The sequence below is a fragment of the Podarcis tiliguerta genome (assembly GCF_965153285.1).
Source record: "Podarcis tiliguerta genome assembly, chromosome: 2".
In the NCBI taxonomy this organism is placed as follows: Eukaryota; Metazoa; Chordata; class Lepidosauria; order Squamata; family Lacertidae; genus Podarcis; species Podarcis tiliguerta.
This window is the reverse complement of record NC_139535.1, coordinates 102,460,817-102,477,141: the sequence shown is the minus strand read 5'-3', so window position 1 is coordinate 102,477,141 and position 16,325 is coordinate 102,460,817. Positions and strand designations below refer to the sequence as shown.

The window sequence follows — 16,325 nt, the reverse complement described above, 5'->3', positions numbered from 1 at the left end:
GTTTTTTAGGGTCAGGATTCCCAAATTTTATTCCAATTCTTGGGAGGAATTTGTCTGCCACTCTTTTTAAGGGGTTCCAATACTCATTGAATCCAGAAAGCATGTGGTAAAGCATTAGTTTCAGGTTGAATGTAAATAACGGCCCAGTCTAATATTATTAATTAACACTAATTTGTTGATTTAGGTAACAAGTCGATGGATTCCTCTCATTAATGAAAGAACAGACAAAGACAGCAGGTACATAAGTTAAAAACAATATAAATAGATTAAATGCAAATCTGAGACTGTTTTACAAGCTTTGCTGAAGCAAAAAGTGTTAGTATGAAATAAGGCCTAAACACTTACTGCTTAAACACTCATGATCTCCTTTATGTGGCGTTTATACTGTATTTGTCTTTTATTATTTGGGCGATTGTTGTTATGAACGTAATATTTATAGTCTCTGGCGAGCTGCAGCGTTCTGACAATTATTTATCTAAGGGCAGTAGATGCTTCACAAAACACTTTATTTCTTTAAACCCAAATAGTTAAACTGTTGCGCTATCTGAAGAATAGTGTTGGAAGCTGAAATTGCAATTGTGTTTCAGAAGAAGGTTGATGATAAATTCAAATTACCTTCTAAACATTTTTTCTTTGCTTGGCTTAAATCAGGTCATATCTTAGGCAAACACTTCAGGAAGCTGTTTTTAAGTTTCCTAAAGTTTTAAAAATGACATTTTCCAATTAGCTTGTACATTATATGGGGAGACTTTGTGAATATGCTTAATACACTGGGTACTTTAGTGAATGTATAGTACATGAATTTGTACAGAGGTTACTTAAAATTGCAAGGCTGCCTTGTTTTTAATTATTGTGCACTTAATTCATTTTTTGATACACACGCTGGAGCTCTTGGCTTTGAGGCCACCTGCTGTAAAGAACTTCAAAGTGAAGTCTTTTATGACTTAGGTTTAGCAGGCATTGTAATTTTCATTGGCGAACTGGTTTGCTAGTCATAAATATTTTTCCAAGGGAAATCAGAATCTTCAATTTTGCAAATGCTGTCTCTGGAAGAAGACCCAGTTTTACTCAGACTTGTTTCCTTTTTACCAAATTGGAACACAAACCTGCTTATAAAATAGTTCAATGGACAGTCTATTATAAGGTGCCAAATAACTGCTATTATATTTGATTGCAAAAACTTTTCTCAACTTATTTTCAGGCTGCCTCTTATACTAGTTGGGAACAAATCAGATCTGGTTGAATACAGTAGTATGGAGACGATCCTTCCCATTATGAACCAATATACAGAGATAGAAACTTGCGTAGAGGTAATCAAAAGCTTTTTCTTAGCATTCACTGTGGCTTAATGGTTACATTGTTAACTTTAATAATATTTGTTCCCCTTAATACAATTCTATTAAAGTGGTTTCCCGCGCTCCATAGCCAGTGCTCTCATCAGATTCTTATATTTCTGCAATTCATGTTATTGTTAACTTCTAGTTACGTTCCAATTGTTACAATAATCACTCAGATAATATCTGCATTCTTTATGATTTCTATTTGTGTTGTTACATTATTTAACTTTTGATAGGATTTCAAGTCAGGAGCTCTAACTCTTTTCAACCTGTGTGTGTCAGTCTAATATGTCCCACTTCTGTTTCTCTTGGCCTCTTGCAATGCCCTTGAAATTCTTCCACTGCTATTGTTGTCCTCCCAGTATAGCTCAGGGCTATACTCACATTTGACAATGCCAAAGTGGAGCCTTATCTTTTTCTTTCCCACGCCACTCCCCTTTCCCTGGGTGTCCTGTCATTTTTTTCTATAAGCCGTGATAGAAGGGCCTGTGCATAGGCCCATGACAGAACTTTTACATGACATTTAGCACATGCTAGTTTATTTCTATCAGTCACTGACAGTTGTGTGACTGGGGCCTCACCAGCACTGGGCTTCGCCGTACACCCAGGAGGCTTAAAAGCAGAATTAAAGAGTTCTCTAGAATGGTACCTATGCAGGCCTGTACACAAATTCTCTCGGCTGCCCACCTCCAAAATTTGCTCCAGTGGGTTGCACGAGCAGAAATCTGCTTGTGCAACCTTGGATTCTACCACCTCCTCAAAAAAAAATTTTTTTTCCAAATGGGAGAAAGGGCCAGGAGATTTTGAGGACCATTTCAAAAGACCAGAGCCATCACCACCTCTGGGCCCTCATCTCAGTTTTTTTAATTGATGTGAGCTGCTTTGGGGATGATATTGGCATTAAAATAATATTGCGTGGAATTAAAGCTGCCTTGATGCTATGTTTAGTGTCTCTGTATTCTTACAGAGTCTGTTATTTATTTCAAGTATTTATAACCTGCTTTTCAAGGTAAACTAACATTTTAAGCTGACAGTAAAACCATAACAGCTGGTTAAGGCATCAGTAAATAAAACGGTGTAGATCAGTCAACTAACTTTAACAGCATGAAAGCAGCATTAGAACACACAAGATAAAACAGCAGTTAAAACCATTCAATGTAAAAAATAATCCCATCAGGACCTGAGTCAATAAAATGTAGAATGTTCATTGCTTGGCCAAAGAAAACAGCCCAGTACATATGGGCAAGGATTTCCCCCTGCTTCTGTATTAAGCTGACAAGACTCATAATTTCATTTTTTTCCTCTAGTGCTCAGCCAAGAACTTGAAGAACATATCCGAGCTATTTTATTATGCGCAGAAAGCTGTTCTACATCCTACAGGACCCCTCTATTGTCCAGAGGAAAAAGAGGTATTTTGCTGCTTTTGTGTTCTAAAATCAGCGTTGCGGGTAATATACCCTAAAGTTTGTGCACCAGCACAGTCCTTTCTGTCTCCAAAAAGAGCGCTTTGGTATTTCTCAGTCTTGTAAAGCTAAAAGAGGCACCTGTTGGAGTTCCCAAATCTTTGCTATCCTCTGCTTTTGTTTTGAGGCTGATATTCGTTTAGTGTGAATTTGATATTGGGGTAGCCTGGGTCGAGGTATTCCAGGAAAAATTGTCAGAGGAGATACAGCAGTGGGAATTGGACAGGGCATCATAAGAGAAGAAACATGAAATATCTTGGGGCTTCTGGTTGTTCTCCCAATCCAAGGGATATCCAGGTTGCTGTGACAGCTACCCTCCCAGTTTTAGAGATTTTGTTCTACTGCCCCTATTTCTGCCCAACACACTCCCCTCTTGAACGCAAGAGTGCCCCAGATTGAGAGTTCTGGGAGGTTTCAGCAACCATTTTTAGGCCCGAATCCCACTCCTCCATGTCATGGTAGGTCGTGCTTGCTCGTATGTGTGTGTGTGTGTGTGTGTGTTTGGGGCAGAATGAAGGTGATCTGAAAGTGGAGGACAGAGCCACAACTTCGTAGGGTTTTAGACAGGCACTTAGCCTGTGGTAGATTGACTAGAACAGCCTGCCCTCAGAGACTGATGGATCCAGCTGGTTTCCTGATGGCTCTTGGAGAGTTACATGCTGGGGCCAGTCCCATTTGAAATCGTATTTGATTGCTGAGATGAAGGAAAGCCTGTCTAGGTGACCAGCACAACTGTCCTTAAATGCCTTCTCTCCCTTGATAGAGCTTGTCTGGCTTCTTGGTTTTCTGAAGAACTAGGTCTGATGAAATGACAGTAATGGATGGTAATAATACAACAGCAGTGAATACAAATATCCATATCTTCTGGGTGTTATTTTTAGGATATCTGAATCCCTGACTAAGACATTCAACAGCTATCATTCTCAATATTCAGATGCACCAGTATTTCACAAATCTAAGGGCAGAATACAAACGTAGAAATAAGTTTAAAATGGAAGATTGTAATTCCAAATGGGGCTTAAGTCAGTTTTGACAAAAAAAATCAATTTTGACCTGTAGATATTGCTGTGAGTCCTACCAATACCCGGGGGGGGGGGGGGATTTGTATAATTTTTGGGCCTAAGTCACTGCGTTAGCAAGCCTTGAAAATTGTGTTTGCATTCAAAAAGGCCCTAGTCAGAAATAATTTTCTTCCAAATGGAATGTTAGTCAAAATTGACTTAAGCCCCTTTAGGAATTAAACTCTTTAATTATAAAGCTTATCTGTTTTAATCCTAACAAGGCTTAACACTGCCACCATGAAAGCTCCTACTGATCTTTGTTCTTGAACTGATGAAGAACTTGGACGAAAGGGATGGATAATGATCAGTCCTTGAGTTCTTCGGCATGTTTCTCAGTCCAAGCTTGTAACAGGCAAAACGTTCATTTACACACAGAGAAAATGCTCAAATATTTATATTTATTTGCCCAATCCTGAAGATTAATCAGTAGCTTTCCCCATCCTAAAGATGTGCTGCAAAAGACCCACAGCAAAACAGAATGGCAGTTCCACCACTTTACAAATCTGCATTAAGGTATCAAATGTTTGGGTTTAAAATAAAGTCTTGGGGGGGGGGGGAATACTTCCTGTCTCTTGCACTGCTTTCTGTCCCAGCTCCCCATCTTTCCTTTTCCTAGCATACACAAACAGAAAAGAAACTGGGTGTGCAGAGTTTTGTTAGAATTCTGTTCCATTAAAAAACAGGATTTAGGGTTTTCCTATTGAATAAAAAAAATGGCAGGCTTGCCAGAATAAAAAGAAACCCCACTTCTCGTTTTTTTCTTGATCTGTAGATGAAGCCTGCCTGTATAAAAGCACTAACTCGGATCTTCAGGATTTCCGATCAGGATAACGATGGCACCCTTAATGATGCAGAACTCAACTTCTTTCAGGTACCTCTCTCCTCCTCCTGTCGCCTGCTGCGTTTCATCTGTGGCTGTTACCTCCGTCCTAAGGAAAGCAAACCAGCCAGATCCAGTGGTGTAATTTTAATGCATTCCTTTCCACCCCAAAGTGGAAAACATTCCCGCTCACAGGAGGCAGAATGCTTCTTGTCTGGATCCAGTCCTTTATGCTTCAGGAGGTGCTGATCCAGAGGGGCCCCCCAGCCTTACAGGAAAGCTTTTGCCAGGAGGCAGAGCAGGTCTGCGGCAGGACAGGAGAGAGCAGAAGCCTGCGGCATTTGGGACCCTGTCCGCTGCTTTCTCTTCTGGCAGAGAGAGAGAGAGATGGGGGGGGGGGGGAGACGGCGATACGATAGCGAAGAGAGGTGTCACCCTTCCATTTCCTAAGCCCGCCTCTCCAGCAAAAATTTCAGCCTGTGTGAGGGGATTGTTTAGCAGCAGCCAGATTGGGAGAAAAGCAGTACAGTGGTACCTCTGGTTAAGTACTTAATTCGTTCCGGAGGTCCGTACTTAACCTGAAACTGTTCTTAACCTGAAGCACAGGTTTGCTTCACAACTGAAGTAACGGAGCCACCCCGTCTGCTACAAGACCATTAAGCCCTGGGTCCAAAATTACCTACCTGCAAATAACTAAAATAGCTGGCATCTGTTATTTATTCGTTGATAGGATTTATAACCGACTTGTGGTGCAAACATCTTCATGTTGGCTTATAAAAGCAATGTAAGAAATAAACCAGAACATTTAAAACTGACAACTGAGGTCAAAATAGCAAAAGCTAGCATATGCAAATACAGTAGTACCTCGGGTTAAGTACTTAATTCGTTCCGGAGGTCCGTTCTTAACCTGAAAGTGTTCTTAACCTGAAGCACCACTTTAGCTAATGGTGCCTCCCGCTGCTGCCGCTCAGCCAGAGCACGATTTCTGTTCTCATCCTGAAGTAAAGTTCTTAACCCGAGGTACTATTTCTGGGTTAGCGGAGTCCGTAACCTGAAGCGTATGTAACCTGAGGTACCACTGTAGATGTGGAAAATGTAGAGTCGCACCTCGGGTGTCTGGAATGGGAGCTTTCGGGTTCTTTCTGCGTCGTTTTTGTTTCCCCCACTGCCCATATGAAGGAAAGGAGGAAATGCAGAATCTAGGGGTTTTGTATACCTGTGATTGGGCAGGAGCCTATCCGGCAAAAACAAAAAGTAGCATCAAAGGAAGATTTCTCTCCATCTGCTTTATACCTCTGGAAGAAGACGTCTGTAAGACCATAAAAATGGTCCATCTGGAAAACGTTAATCACCCCCTTCCCCAGTACTACTGCTATCAAACTTATAGCCTTCCCCCAACTCAGATACTGTACCCCACCTTCAAATATGTTTTATCATGTTGATGTTTTATTGTGTTTTTAATATTCTATTGGGAGCCACTCAGAGTGGCTGGGGAAACCCAGCCAGATGGGTGGGGTATTAATAATAATAATAATAATAATAACCTAGAAAAATGGGGACAGCCATTCAGCGCCCCAGGATTACTGTGTCTCCAGAAACAGAGCTGCGCACTCTGACTTTGCTTCTGTTGCCTCTGCAGGAAAATGACAAGCTTTGCCTGTCCTCAGTATTGTGTATGTTTGTGCTTCCTCCTATGGAGAGGCAGGGAGAAAATAACAGGGCTCTGGGTGTGCCTAATTTGAGTGCTTTCTGCTGGGAGACAGAGAGAGATTGAGAGAGAGAGAGGAACAATACATAGGTGTGCAACTGCAACAGAACACCGTGGGGCAGAATCGGTTCACACGCAGAACTCTGAGCTCATGCATATTACCTTGGATTCAAACTACCTTCCACAGACAGAACGGCATCTTCAGTCTTTGACGGGTTTATGATGTATCCAAGGAATGCCAGCAGCAGGGGAAGGGAGAAGAGATTTAATTTTTTTACTGATCCTCTCTAACCCTGCAACCCCACCCACACTGCCCTGGAGGATTGGGGGGACCCCTTGGAACTGTGTGGGAGGCTGTGCTGGTGGGATGGTGAACTGGCAAGTCTTTTCCCTCTCTGCCAGCAGGGGCATCCCTTGAACAGAACTGCCTTTAGGAATGGAGTTTGGATCCAACCCAATAAGCTATTTTATCTTGTGAATTGCTCTGAGACCTGTGGGTATAGGGCAGTAATTAAATTATAAACGCAGTGGTACCTTGGGTTACAGACGCTTCAGGTTACAGACTCTGCTAACACAGAAATAGTACCTCGGGTTAAGAACTTTGCTTCAGGATGAGAACAGAAATTGTGCTTCAGCGGCATGGCTGCAGCAGGAGGCCCCGTTAGTTAAAGCGGTGCTTCAGGTTAAGGACAGTTTCAGGTTAAGAACGGACCTCCAGAACGTAATAAGTTATTCACACGAGTTACTACTGTATAGATATAGATATAGATATAGATAGATAGTTCATGTGGTCATCGAATGAAATTTTATTTGCCCCCAAGCCGCTGCTTAACTACAAGACTGGCTTAGAAACTGTGATCTTGTTTCTGAGCCTGTAGCCATTGTTGGCACTATGCATTCAAACACCTTCTGCTACTGCAGGATCTGGTAGCTTTCTTGTTGGTATGAAAGTTGGGGTTCTAACATGAGATCATGGGCTGTAGTGAAATGTTCCAGGCCATTGAGTCTATATTACCAAGCCTTGGTTTGAAATAGTTCTAATATTCCTACTTCTTCTTTTTAGCGAATTTGTTTTAATACACCGTTGGCACCTCAAGCACTAGAAGACGTAAAGAATGTAGTCCGGAAAAATCTAAGCGATGGAGTTGCAGATAATGGATTAACATTAAAGGGTAAATACTACATGTTTCTTCCTTGAAATATGAAGATGGGATGGAGCCTGAAGATGACACAAAGATAATGACAAGAATGCATTACTTAACCTATTTTTGCTATTTTTGGAGCCACACACAACTGCATGTTTTTAAGCGTTAATACACTGAAGTGTAGTACCCATTATGTTATGGATATATTGAATTGTAGATAATGGGCTTGTCCACAAAACCTGTCACTCCAAAATGGCAGCGTCTTAAATTAGCTCCATCTGTGCATTTCTCTGCCTTTCTGGATATTTTCAAGGTTGAGATAAACATGCAAGCAAAAGTACATGGAGGACTTCCTTTGATTTTAATCCCCTCCCCCCCCCAGGTAATTCACTATATTACCTGCCACCAAGAGGTGAGCTGGAGGAATCGCAATTACTATTTTCTTGGAGGTGGAGGCAGTTTTCAGTGTGCTGTCACTACAGCTGCGACTTGGAAAACTTCAAGCTTAACGCAACAGTTTTTACAGGAGATTCTTGGGTAACATTTTTTTGGGGGGTAGGGGATTTTACTCTGAAGATTATTTGCTCACCCTCTGTTAACATCTAAATATCCCAACACCTGTCATCACTATGTGGCCAAGATTAGTAATTTAAGAACTTTCTTTTTTTCCAGGTTTTCTTTTTCTACACACACTATTTATTCAGCGAGGGAGACATGAAACAACCTGGACAGTATTGCGGCGTTTTGGATATGATGATGACCTTGAGCTGACACCAGAGTATTTATTTCCTTTGTAGGTATCAGTAGGTTTTTTGTTTTTTAAAAAAGTCTAAATGCAAATAATTGTTCTACATTTGAAAGGTAGGTTCCTTAATCCAATGCAACATCTTCATACTTAAATATCTTACGTGTGTATGTTTATGTTGGATAGAACTACATTCATATTGTTTCCCTCGTGCCCTGTCTGCTTGTGGACATCTCGCAAACACCTTTGTAATAAAATAAAAAATGTTTCTTGCTCTCTAACCAGATTAAAAATACCTCCGGACTGCACAACAGAGTTGAATCACCATGCGTATTTGTTCCTCCAAAGCATTTTTGATAAGCATGATTTGGTAAGCTTTTAATCTGACTTGGGCTATTTGCGTAAGGAATATTCATTGCATCCTTCTAGCAGTGTCTGCACAGTTGAAAGTATTGGGTGGGTGGGCAGTGGGGAGAACACTCTGAGACCCATAGAAATCTCCTTTACCCTAGGCAATAAATCGAAAGTGTTTATTTCAAGGGCTCACAGGTCAAGTGACTGTGTTACATAACAGGTGTTTCCCTGTCCAGGAGGTTCATGATCTAAGCCAATAGAGGCAAGGCTTAAAGAATTATGGAAAAGCAAGGGCATTATGGGGAGTTATTCGACTGGCTTAGTTAATTATTTTCTGCTTTTCGTGATTACCATTCACTTCTGTTCTTCTGTACATTGCTTGCAAGCCCATATTTGTTTCTTACATAGAACACATCTTTGTAAATAATGAATAAATAAAAAGCACCAGTGTTCCCTAATTCTGTTTTCAGGACCGAGATTGTGCTTTGTCTCCTGACGAACTCAAGGATTTGTTCAAAATCTTCCCTTATATGCCGTGGGGACCAGATGTCAACAGCACCGTTTGTACAAATGAAAGGGGATGGATAACGTATCAGGGATTTCTCTCTCAGTGGACGTAAGTGCAACACTTAAACTGTGAAACTCCCGTATTTATTTTGCTTTTTGAAAGGGCTGCCAGAGTTTGATGGGTGGGCAATGGATGACTCCTCATAATCAATCCAACCAGTTCAGCTTTAAGGGCACAAAGTGATTTGACAAAGTCCATTCTGGGTTTGAAAGGCTCAAAGCTAATTTGTACAATCATCAGAAGCAGCTAGTAATGTTTTTCCTGCTTCCTGCTGCAGGTAACAATCTCAGGTGACTGAAGGCACTCCTTACCTTCTAAAAAAACAACAACCTATACAGTGGTACCTTGGTTCTCAAACTTAATCTAATCCGGAAGTCCATTTCAAAACCAAAGCATTCCAAAACCAAGGCGGCTTTCCCATAGATAGTAATGCAAAATGGATTAATCTGTTCCAGACTTTAAAAACAACCCCTAAAACAGCCCTTTGACATGAATTTTACTATCCATAGAGACCATTGATCCATAAACTGAAAGCAATAAATAATGTACTGCAGTCACACAATCAATCAATCAGTAGCTGAACTGGGTTCCACACAGTCACAAAAACAAAACAAAAAGAACCGCAAAAATGCAAAATAAATAGCAAAAATGGGCAGACCTCAGCATAACACACAAAATGGAGCATGTTTGGCTTCCGAAAAATATTCGTAAACCGAAAAACTTACTTCTGGGTTTGCAGTGTTTGGGTTCCAAGTTGTTTGATTACCAAGGCGTTTGAGAGCCAAGGTACCACTGTACACTGACAACAAGCACATTTGGAAGAACGGGGTAGGATTTCAGTCTAGCCTAACATGTTAATTTTCTAACTGTAGGGAGCTTTTGGGGGGGGGGGGTGGAGCCTGCAGCTCTAAATCTGCAGTCCATGAAAAACTTTGCCAGTTGATTCTGCCATAGCTGAAAGCTAGCAAGTCTCCCAGAAAATGCCTTCTGAGTTTGCTTGCTAAAACTTCTTGCAATGACACTTTGACCAGGAGACACTTAATTACCGTGACTAGAAGTGGAATGAAATGGCTTTGCTTTCTGCAGACAGAATGAATGCCCTTCTCTGTCCTTCCTTTCCATTCCCTGTTTTTTGACAACTTCTTGCCTTTTTGAGATAATGCATGTGAAAATATAAATTTGTCAATTGCGTTGGTTTCTTTACAAGTCTTTGTAAATGTATACAAATATTGAAGTGCCTTATCTTTGAATTCTAGACTCAGAGGAATTTAGACAACTTAGAAAATTACTTTTTTTGTTCTCCATCAGACTAACTACGTATTTGGATGTACAGCGCTGCCTGGAATATTTGGGCTACTTAGGATATTCAATATTGACTGAACAGGAATCCCAGGCATCAGCAATTACAGGTAACAGCCTGCAATGCTGCGCTGTATTTTGGAAGGATTTTAGAAAAAAAAAATTTCACTGCTTAGTTTCCGTTTCCCTTTCAATTGAGGATGTGCAGTATCAAAGGGCAGAGTGGCAAGCCGTGAAGTGATATGCATGACACAAAAGGAGGGGAGAGGCATCTACCTGTCCAGTAATGTGTAGTTCAAAAAACATATGATTTTGTCCCATTCACCTTCTCCCCACCCCACCAAATCCACTTCATTGGCTACCATTTCTGGAGTGTTGAGTAAATAATGGTGCCAGTAATGCTGCATCAAAGTTTTTTCAGTTTGTTCTTCAGGAGACTTTGTTCAGCACCACCCATGAACCCCTCTGTCAAGTGGGGGCTAGAGGGAAGGGTCGTTGGAACAGAGTAACCAGGGTCAGCAAACTTTTTCATCAGGGGGCTGGTCCACTGTCCCTCAGACCTTGTGGGGGGGGCTGACTATATTTTTTGGGGGGGAAATGAATGCATTCCTATGCCCCACAAATAACCTAGAGATGCATTTTAAATCAAAGCACACATTCTATTCATGTAAAAACACCAGGTAGGCCCCACAAATAACCCAGAGGTGCATTTTAAATCAAAGGACACATTCTACTCATGTAAAAACATGCTGATTCCTGGACCGTCCGCGGGCCGGATTTAGAAGGCGATTGGGCCAGATCCGGCCCCCGGGCCTTAGTTTGCCTATCCATGGAATAGAGAATTCTGCACAAAAAATGTTGGATAGTTGGCTAGTGAGCCAAGAGGGGCAAAGTGTTGCCAGGTCTAGAGCCTAAGCTGGCCGCTTGCCTTCAAGGGATATTTCTGCCAGTTGTTGCTTTGACCATGACGGCAACATTGTGACTGTGTTAGAAGTTAGCAGTGAGCAAAGAGGTAGGGGACTGGGTATTGAATTTTGCATATCAAATGGCTAATCATAGAACTGCAGAGTTGGAAGGGACCCTGAGGATCCCAACCCCTGCAAAGAAGGAAAAAGCAACTGTCCCATGCGAGGATCACCATCCATTCTTCTCCCCTGTTGCTAGCTAGACCCATCCAGGGGACCTTTAGGGTACTGATAGTCCTGTGTCCATATAATAAATGATGGATTGTACTTTTACCGTAGGTAGTATTTCGACAAATGCTTCCACTGTCACTTTAAAGCACAAGGACAGCAGGCTACGGGAAGTTCTGAAGAATTTAATTTAATCTCTTCTTAAGATTGTTACATAGGAGATATTTGGTTATAATCCAGTTGGCTGCCAACTCTGTAACAATATAGGTAAAGGTAAAGCTAAATGACCCCTAGATGGTTAAGTCCAGTCAAAGGCGACTATGGGGTTGTGGTGCTCATCTTTCTTTCAGGCCGAGGGAGCTGGCATTTTTCAACAGACAGCTTTCCGGGTCCCTTTGCAGAAGTGAAACTAATCCAATGGAAGGAGGGGAAGAGACTTTTTTTTGCCATTTCGCTCCTTCACCCCCCCAGTACCATTTCTCACACTGTTTTTGACCTCCCCCATCCTACAGATGTCCATGGGGCATCCAGTTAGCTAAGTTCTCTGGATCCCAAACTCTTGATTCTTTTATGGTTGTGCACATTGTTACAAAGCATAGTGTTCCTGTGTCTGTAATATGTACATTTGTGTGAAATCTTCTCCCCCCCCCCTTTTTTTTTTAAAGTAACTAGAGATAAAAAGATTGACCTGCAGAAAAAACAGACTCAGAGGAACGTGTTCAGGTGCAATCTAATTGGGTTGAAAGGCTCTGGAAAAAGTGGAGTCCTTCAGGCACTGCTTGGAAGAAACCTAATGGTAAGAATTATTCTGCCTGTGACACTAAAACAGTATTGTGGTTAGGCAGTAACTGCTGCCTTGCAAACATACTTCTGAACTCTTTTCCCAATCTATCCCTTCTTTTGCTGCTTCTCTTTCATTCTCCCTCTGTTTGTCTGCTCCCTCTTTCTGAGGTGATGGAGAGCCGGTCAGTATAGAGGCTGTTTCTCAAAGGCTAGAAGAAGTGTCTAGCGTACTTCCACAGCACTTATTCTCTGGGTTTGGATTATGGCCAAGAGAAAAAGCGACAGATTTTCTCTAGAGTGCTCCATCTGGACCAAAGAAGGAGCACTGCAGAGCTGCTGCTGCGGTGTGTGTTTGTCAGAGTTCCCGCAGTATCTTCTGAGAGAATCCCAGAGCTTGTCAAGCAGTTCTGAGAGCTTGAAAGTTCTTTCCACACCAGGAAAATGCAATGCAGAAGGAGCGTTTAAACTCTCTTGCCTTGCATGCAGTTGATTTGCCAGATTTCAACTGCCCGGCTTTCAGCCACATAAGGTTGAAATTGTGCGAGTTAATTGCGTACAAAATGAGATTGTACTCATTTTTTTAACACAGTTTTCTGCTGAGAGACTCCTTATTTATCTTTCGGCAATATAGGATTTGTTCTGTTCTGATTAAGCGTAAATTAGTTTGTTCATGAGAGAAGCATTTGCTTTTAAAATAATGGAATTCTTTTGTGCTTTCAGAGACAGAAGCATATACGTCCAGAGCACAAATCTTATTATGCAATTAATACAGTCTATGTGTACGGACAAGAAAAATACTTACTGGTAAGACTATATCATTATATTGGTATATGAATATGAAGCATTATTCTTTTATGCCTCTTTTCAGAGTATCCGTGGAATTCTATAAAAGTTTTGCAATCCATTTAGTATACAAAAAAAGTGCAGTGTTTACTTCTGACACCATACAAATGCACCAATTGTGAAACATCTTGCTATTTAGAAATGGAAAGCTGAAACTGCTTTCTTCCATGAGACTTGTTTTTAATGCACTGGTTTTTGGCTTTGTCCGGTTCGGGCTTTGATTTGTAATGCAGTATTTCACAGGTGAAATTGTATCTATAATAGGGCTGCCATAGTCCAGAATTTCCAGAAATCAGAAAAAATGTTCAGGAAAGCCCGGGCGTATGGCAGTGTCAGAAGTGTTGGCTTGGGGGCGAATTTCCTATAAAAAAACCAATACCTTTTGTGTCGGGATTTTTACTTTTTGAAATATGGCAACTTTAAATTCTATATTATGCTGAGCTGATTCATGGTGGTGAAATCTTCAGGCACAGATGTATGAAGGCTGGGCCATAGTGTGCATTCACTATCCCTGCTTCTTTAGCACTGCACCTAGTTTTCCATTGCCACATGCGTTCCTTTATACAGCAGCCTTAAGAGCTATCAAGTACACACACAATTAATTCCTTTCTGCCACCTAACCCTTAACTGCTTAAGCATTTGCTTGCTGTCTTAGGATTGGATAGGCTATGAAGAAATGGTTGAACAATGATATGCTGCTATCAGATGGCAAGGGTGGCTGCTCACGAGTAACCAGGCAGGACTCCGACCTGTCTTTTACAGGTTTTATTTAGGTGCAAAACTATTTATGGTGCAGAACCCCAAAGTTCATGTCTGCCTCAATTGCTAGCAGAATCTGGGAGTGCTTGTTTCCTGGACCTCCCCCAGTCTTGTTATGCCCAGCCTTTTCCTTCCCTCTTTGCTCTTTAGACTTCTGTGCAGGGTGGGCGACGGAATGGGTGTGCTTCCCTCCTGGCCGGCTTTGCCAGAAGTGGTGCTGAGGCTCCCACCAGCATCCTCTGGTCCTTTCACCTCTTCCCCACTGGAGGTGGGGTTTTCCTCATCACCGGAAGAGGAACTGCTTCGCAAGATTTCCGGAGGCTCCCTGTAACACAACTGCCCCTCTATTTCCCGCCCCTATTCTGATAGCAGTTCCCTGACATCCACATTTAAAGTGGTTTTGGGACAATGAAATGCATGGCACGTGACTTTTGATCTACCAGGATGTGTAAGTACAGGCAGTTATATGCCAGCAAGTCTGCATCTTACACAGTATTCCGAATAGTGATGTGTGCAGACGTATCCCATAGGTCATTTGCAATGGTAACTCTTGACTTGTGGCTTCTTTATGCAGCATGTATGTATGTATGTCCTGTTGAATTCATAGGAAAAGATCACTGACCGCATTTAAAATACACACATATAGGCACACAGGCTCATTCGCTCCAAGAAATCTTCCAGTCCTAGTAAAGAGTGGCCGATCTCTATAAGTAGATGCTGTCTACATCCATGTTAGTTGCATTTGGGTACATTTAAAAGAAAAAACACTCATGTTAGTTGCATTTGGGTACATTTAAAAGAAAGAACGGGGGACCTGAGTGTGAAAGCAAAGAAGTATGCTTGATGCTTGCAAAGTATATTTAATAATTTTTTATCTCTTCCCCCCCCCCCCACCCCTTAGTTGCATAACGTTTGTGAATCTGACTTCTTATGTGATTCTGAAATCATGTGTGATGCTGTATGCCTAGTTTATGATGTCAGCAACCCCAAATCCTTTGAATACTGTGCCAGGATTTTTAAGGTTTGTATGTTTTACGTGTCTCTTCTAACAGTTACAAAAAATCTAGAAAATAAATGCACACACACAAAAAATACACATATCTTTTAGCAGTATAGCAAATAAATGTTGCAGAAACATGCAGGTATTGTAAATAATACGTCAAATGCATTTGACTCAAGATAGTTTGTCCCCGCCCCCTTCCCTCTAATCTCTCTATATCTTACGTTACAAGAGGGAGGGGAATCAGCTTTATAACCTGAACTCCATAGAAGAAGGACAGTATTAAAAAAAAATGAATTAAAAACAGGTTACTATCATCAGGGATGTATTGGCAGGAGATTTGGACTAGATGACATTTTGAGGTACCTGTGATTCTCACCTGTACTTGGCAAAGGGAAGTATGATAGGTTTCCTCTTAAGGCTGCTTTACATGCAACAGGATTCCTACAGGAATAATGTCTACGTTGAAATTTGCAATAATTGTGCATGTAGATTTATTGTGTGTGATTCTCCTTCACTTGCATGGATGCTCTGGGAAGCTTTTATTGACTGCACCTTCTTAGCAAACTGATTTACAGTGTTCAGGATAATGCCATATGGAGTCTAATTTGGTACTTTATTTTGCGAGGGAAGCATTTATCATAAAAGTAAAGAGATTTCAGGCATTGTTCACAAGATTTCCCCAACAAATAGTTTCTTGTGTAACTTCAAACATTACAGAATATCAAAGATTTCCCCAAATTTGATTCAGATAACAACTTCAGATTAAAAAGAATCATATACCTCAATGCGGCATTTTCAGCATAGCTGCTCCCAAAAACTATCTTCATTGGAGAAGTGCTATGGAGTATAATATATAGTCGTACTTGGCTCCTGAACGCCGCAAACCTGGAAGTTTGCAAACTATTTTTGGAAGTTGAACATTCGACGGGCCTTCCGCAACTTCTGATTGGCTGCAGGAAGCTCCGTGCTTTGGGTTCCGAACATTTTGGAAGTCGAACGGACTTCTGGAATGGATTCCATTTGACTTCCAAGGTACGACTGTACTGAATTTTTTAATTTTTTTGCTGGATCAGTCTCAATTTCATATCTAAAGAAGCAGTACATATAGATTATTTTCATTCCTTAGGCTGAATGATGCATTCTAGTCCACACTTCTCTAAGTTTCCGAACTTCTATGTCACATTGAGCATTTGTATACAACAGTTTTGGGTTTAACTCTCTGTAAGAATCCAAAAGCAGTCTTGCTTTGTGATTGCGGGACATGGGTTATGAGATTATTGTTTGAGGAAAAGCTTATAGAAAGC

At 41.2% G+C, this 16,325-nt stretch overlaps 1 protein-coding gene across 4 annotated transcripts in view; it reads left to right on the top strand.

The window, feature by feature from the left end:
• The window catches only part of RHOT1 (ras homolog family member T1), a 54,374-nt gene that overhangs the window by 18,533 nt on the left and 19,516 nt on the right, over positions 1 to 16,325 (top strand). For all 4 annotated transcript variants that reach the window (XM_083427494.1, XM_083427493.1, XM_083427496.1 and 1 more), the window contains exons 6-17: positions 185 to 237; positions 1,202 to 1,310; positions 2,645 to 2,746; positions 4,634 to 4,732; positions 7,453 to 7,561; positions 8,207 to 8,327; positions 8,565 to 8,649; positions 9,104 to 9,249; positions 10,510 to 10,610; positions 12,299 to 12,429; positions 13,137 to 13,220; positions 14,920 to 15,039. In XM_083427494.1, coding sequence (XP_083283620.1) covers positions 185 to 237; positions 1,202 to 1,310; positions 2,645 to 2,746; positions 4,634 to 4,732; positions 7,453 to 7,561; positions 8,207 to 8,327; positions 8,565 to 8,649; positions 9,104 to 9,249; positions 10,510 to 10,610; positions 12,299 to 12,429; positions 13,137 to 13,220; positions 14,920 to 15,039 — 1,260 coding nt within the window. The remainder of the gene's footprint in view (positions 1 to 184; positions 238 to 1,201; positions 1,311 to 2,644; positions 2,747 to 4,633; positions 4,733 to 7,452; positions 7,562 to 8,206; positions 8,328 to 8,564; positions 8,650 to 9,103; positions 9,250 to 10,509; positions 10,611 to 12,298; positions 12,430 to 13,136; positions 13,221 to 14,919; positions 15,040 to 16,325) is intronic.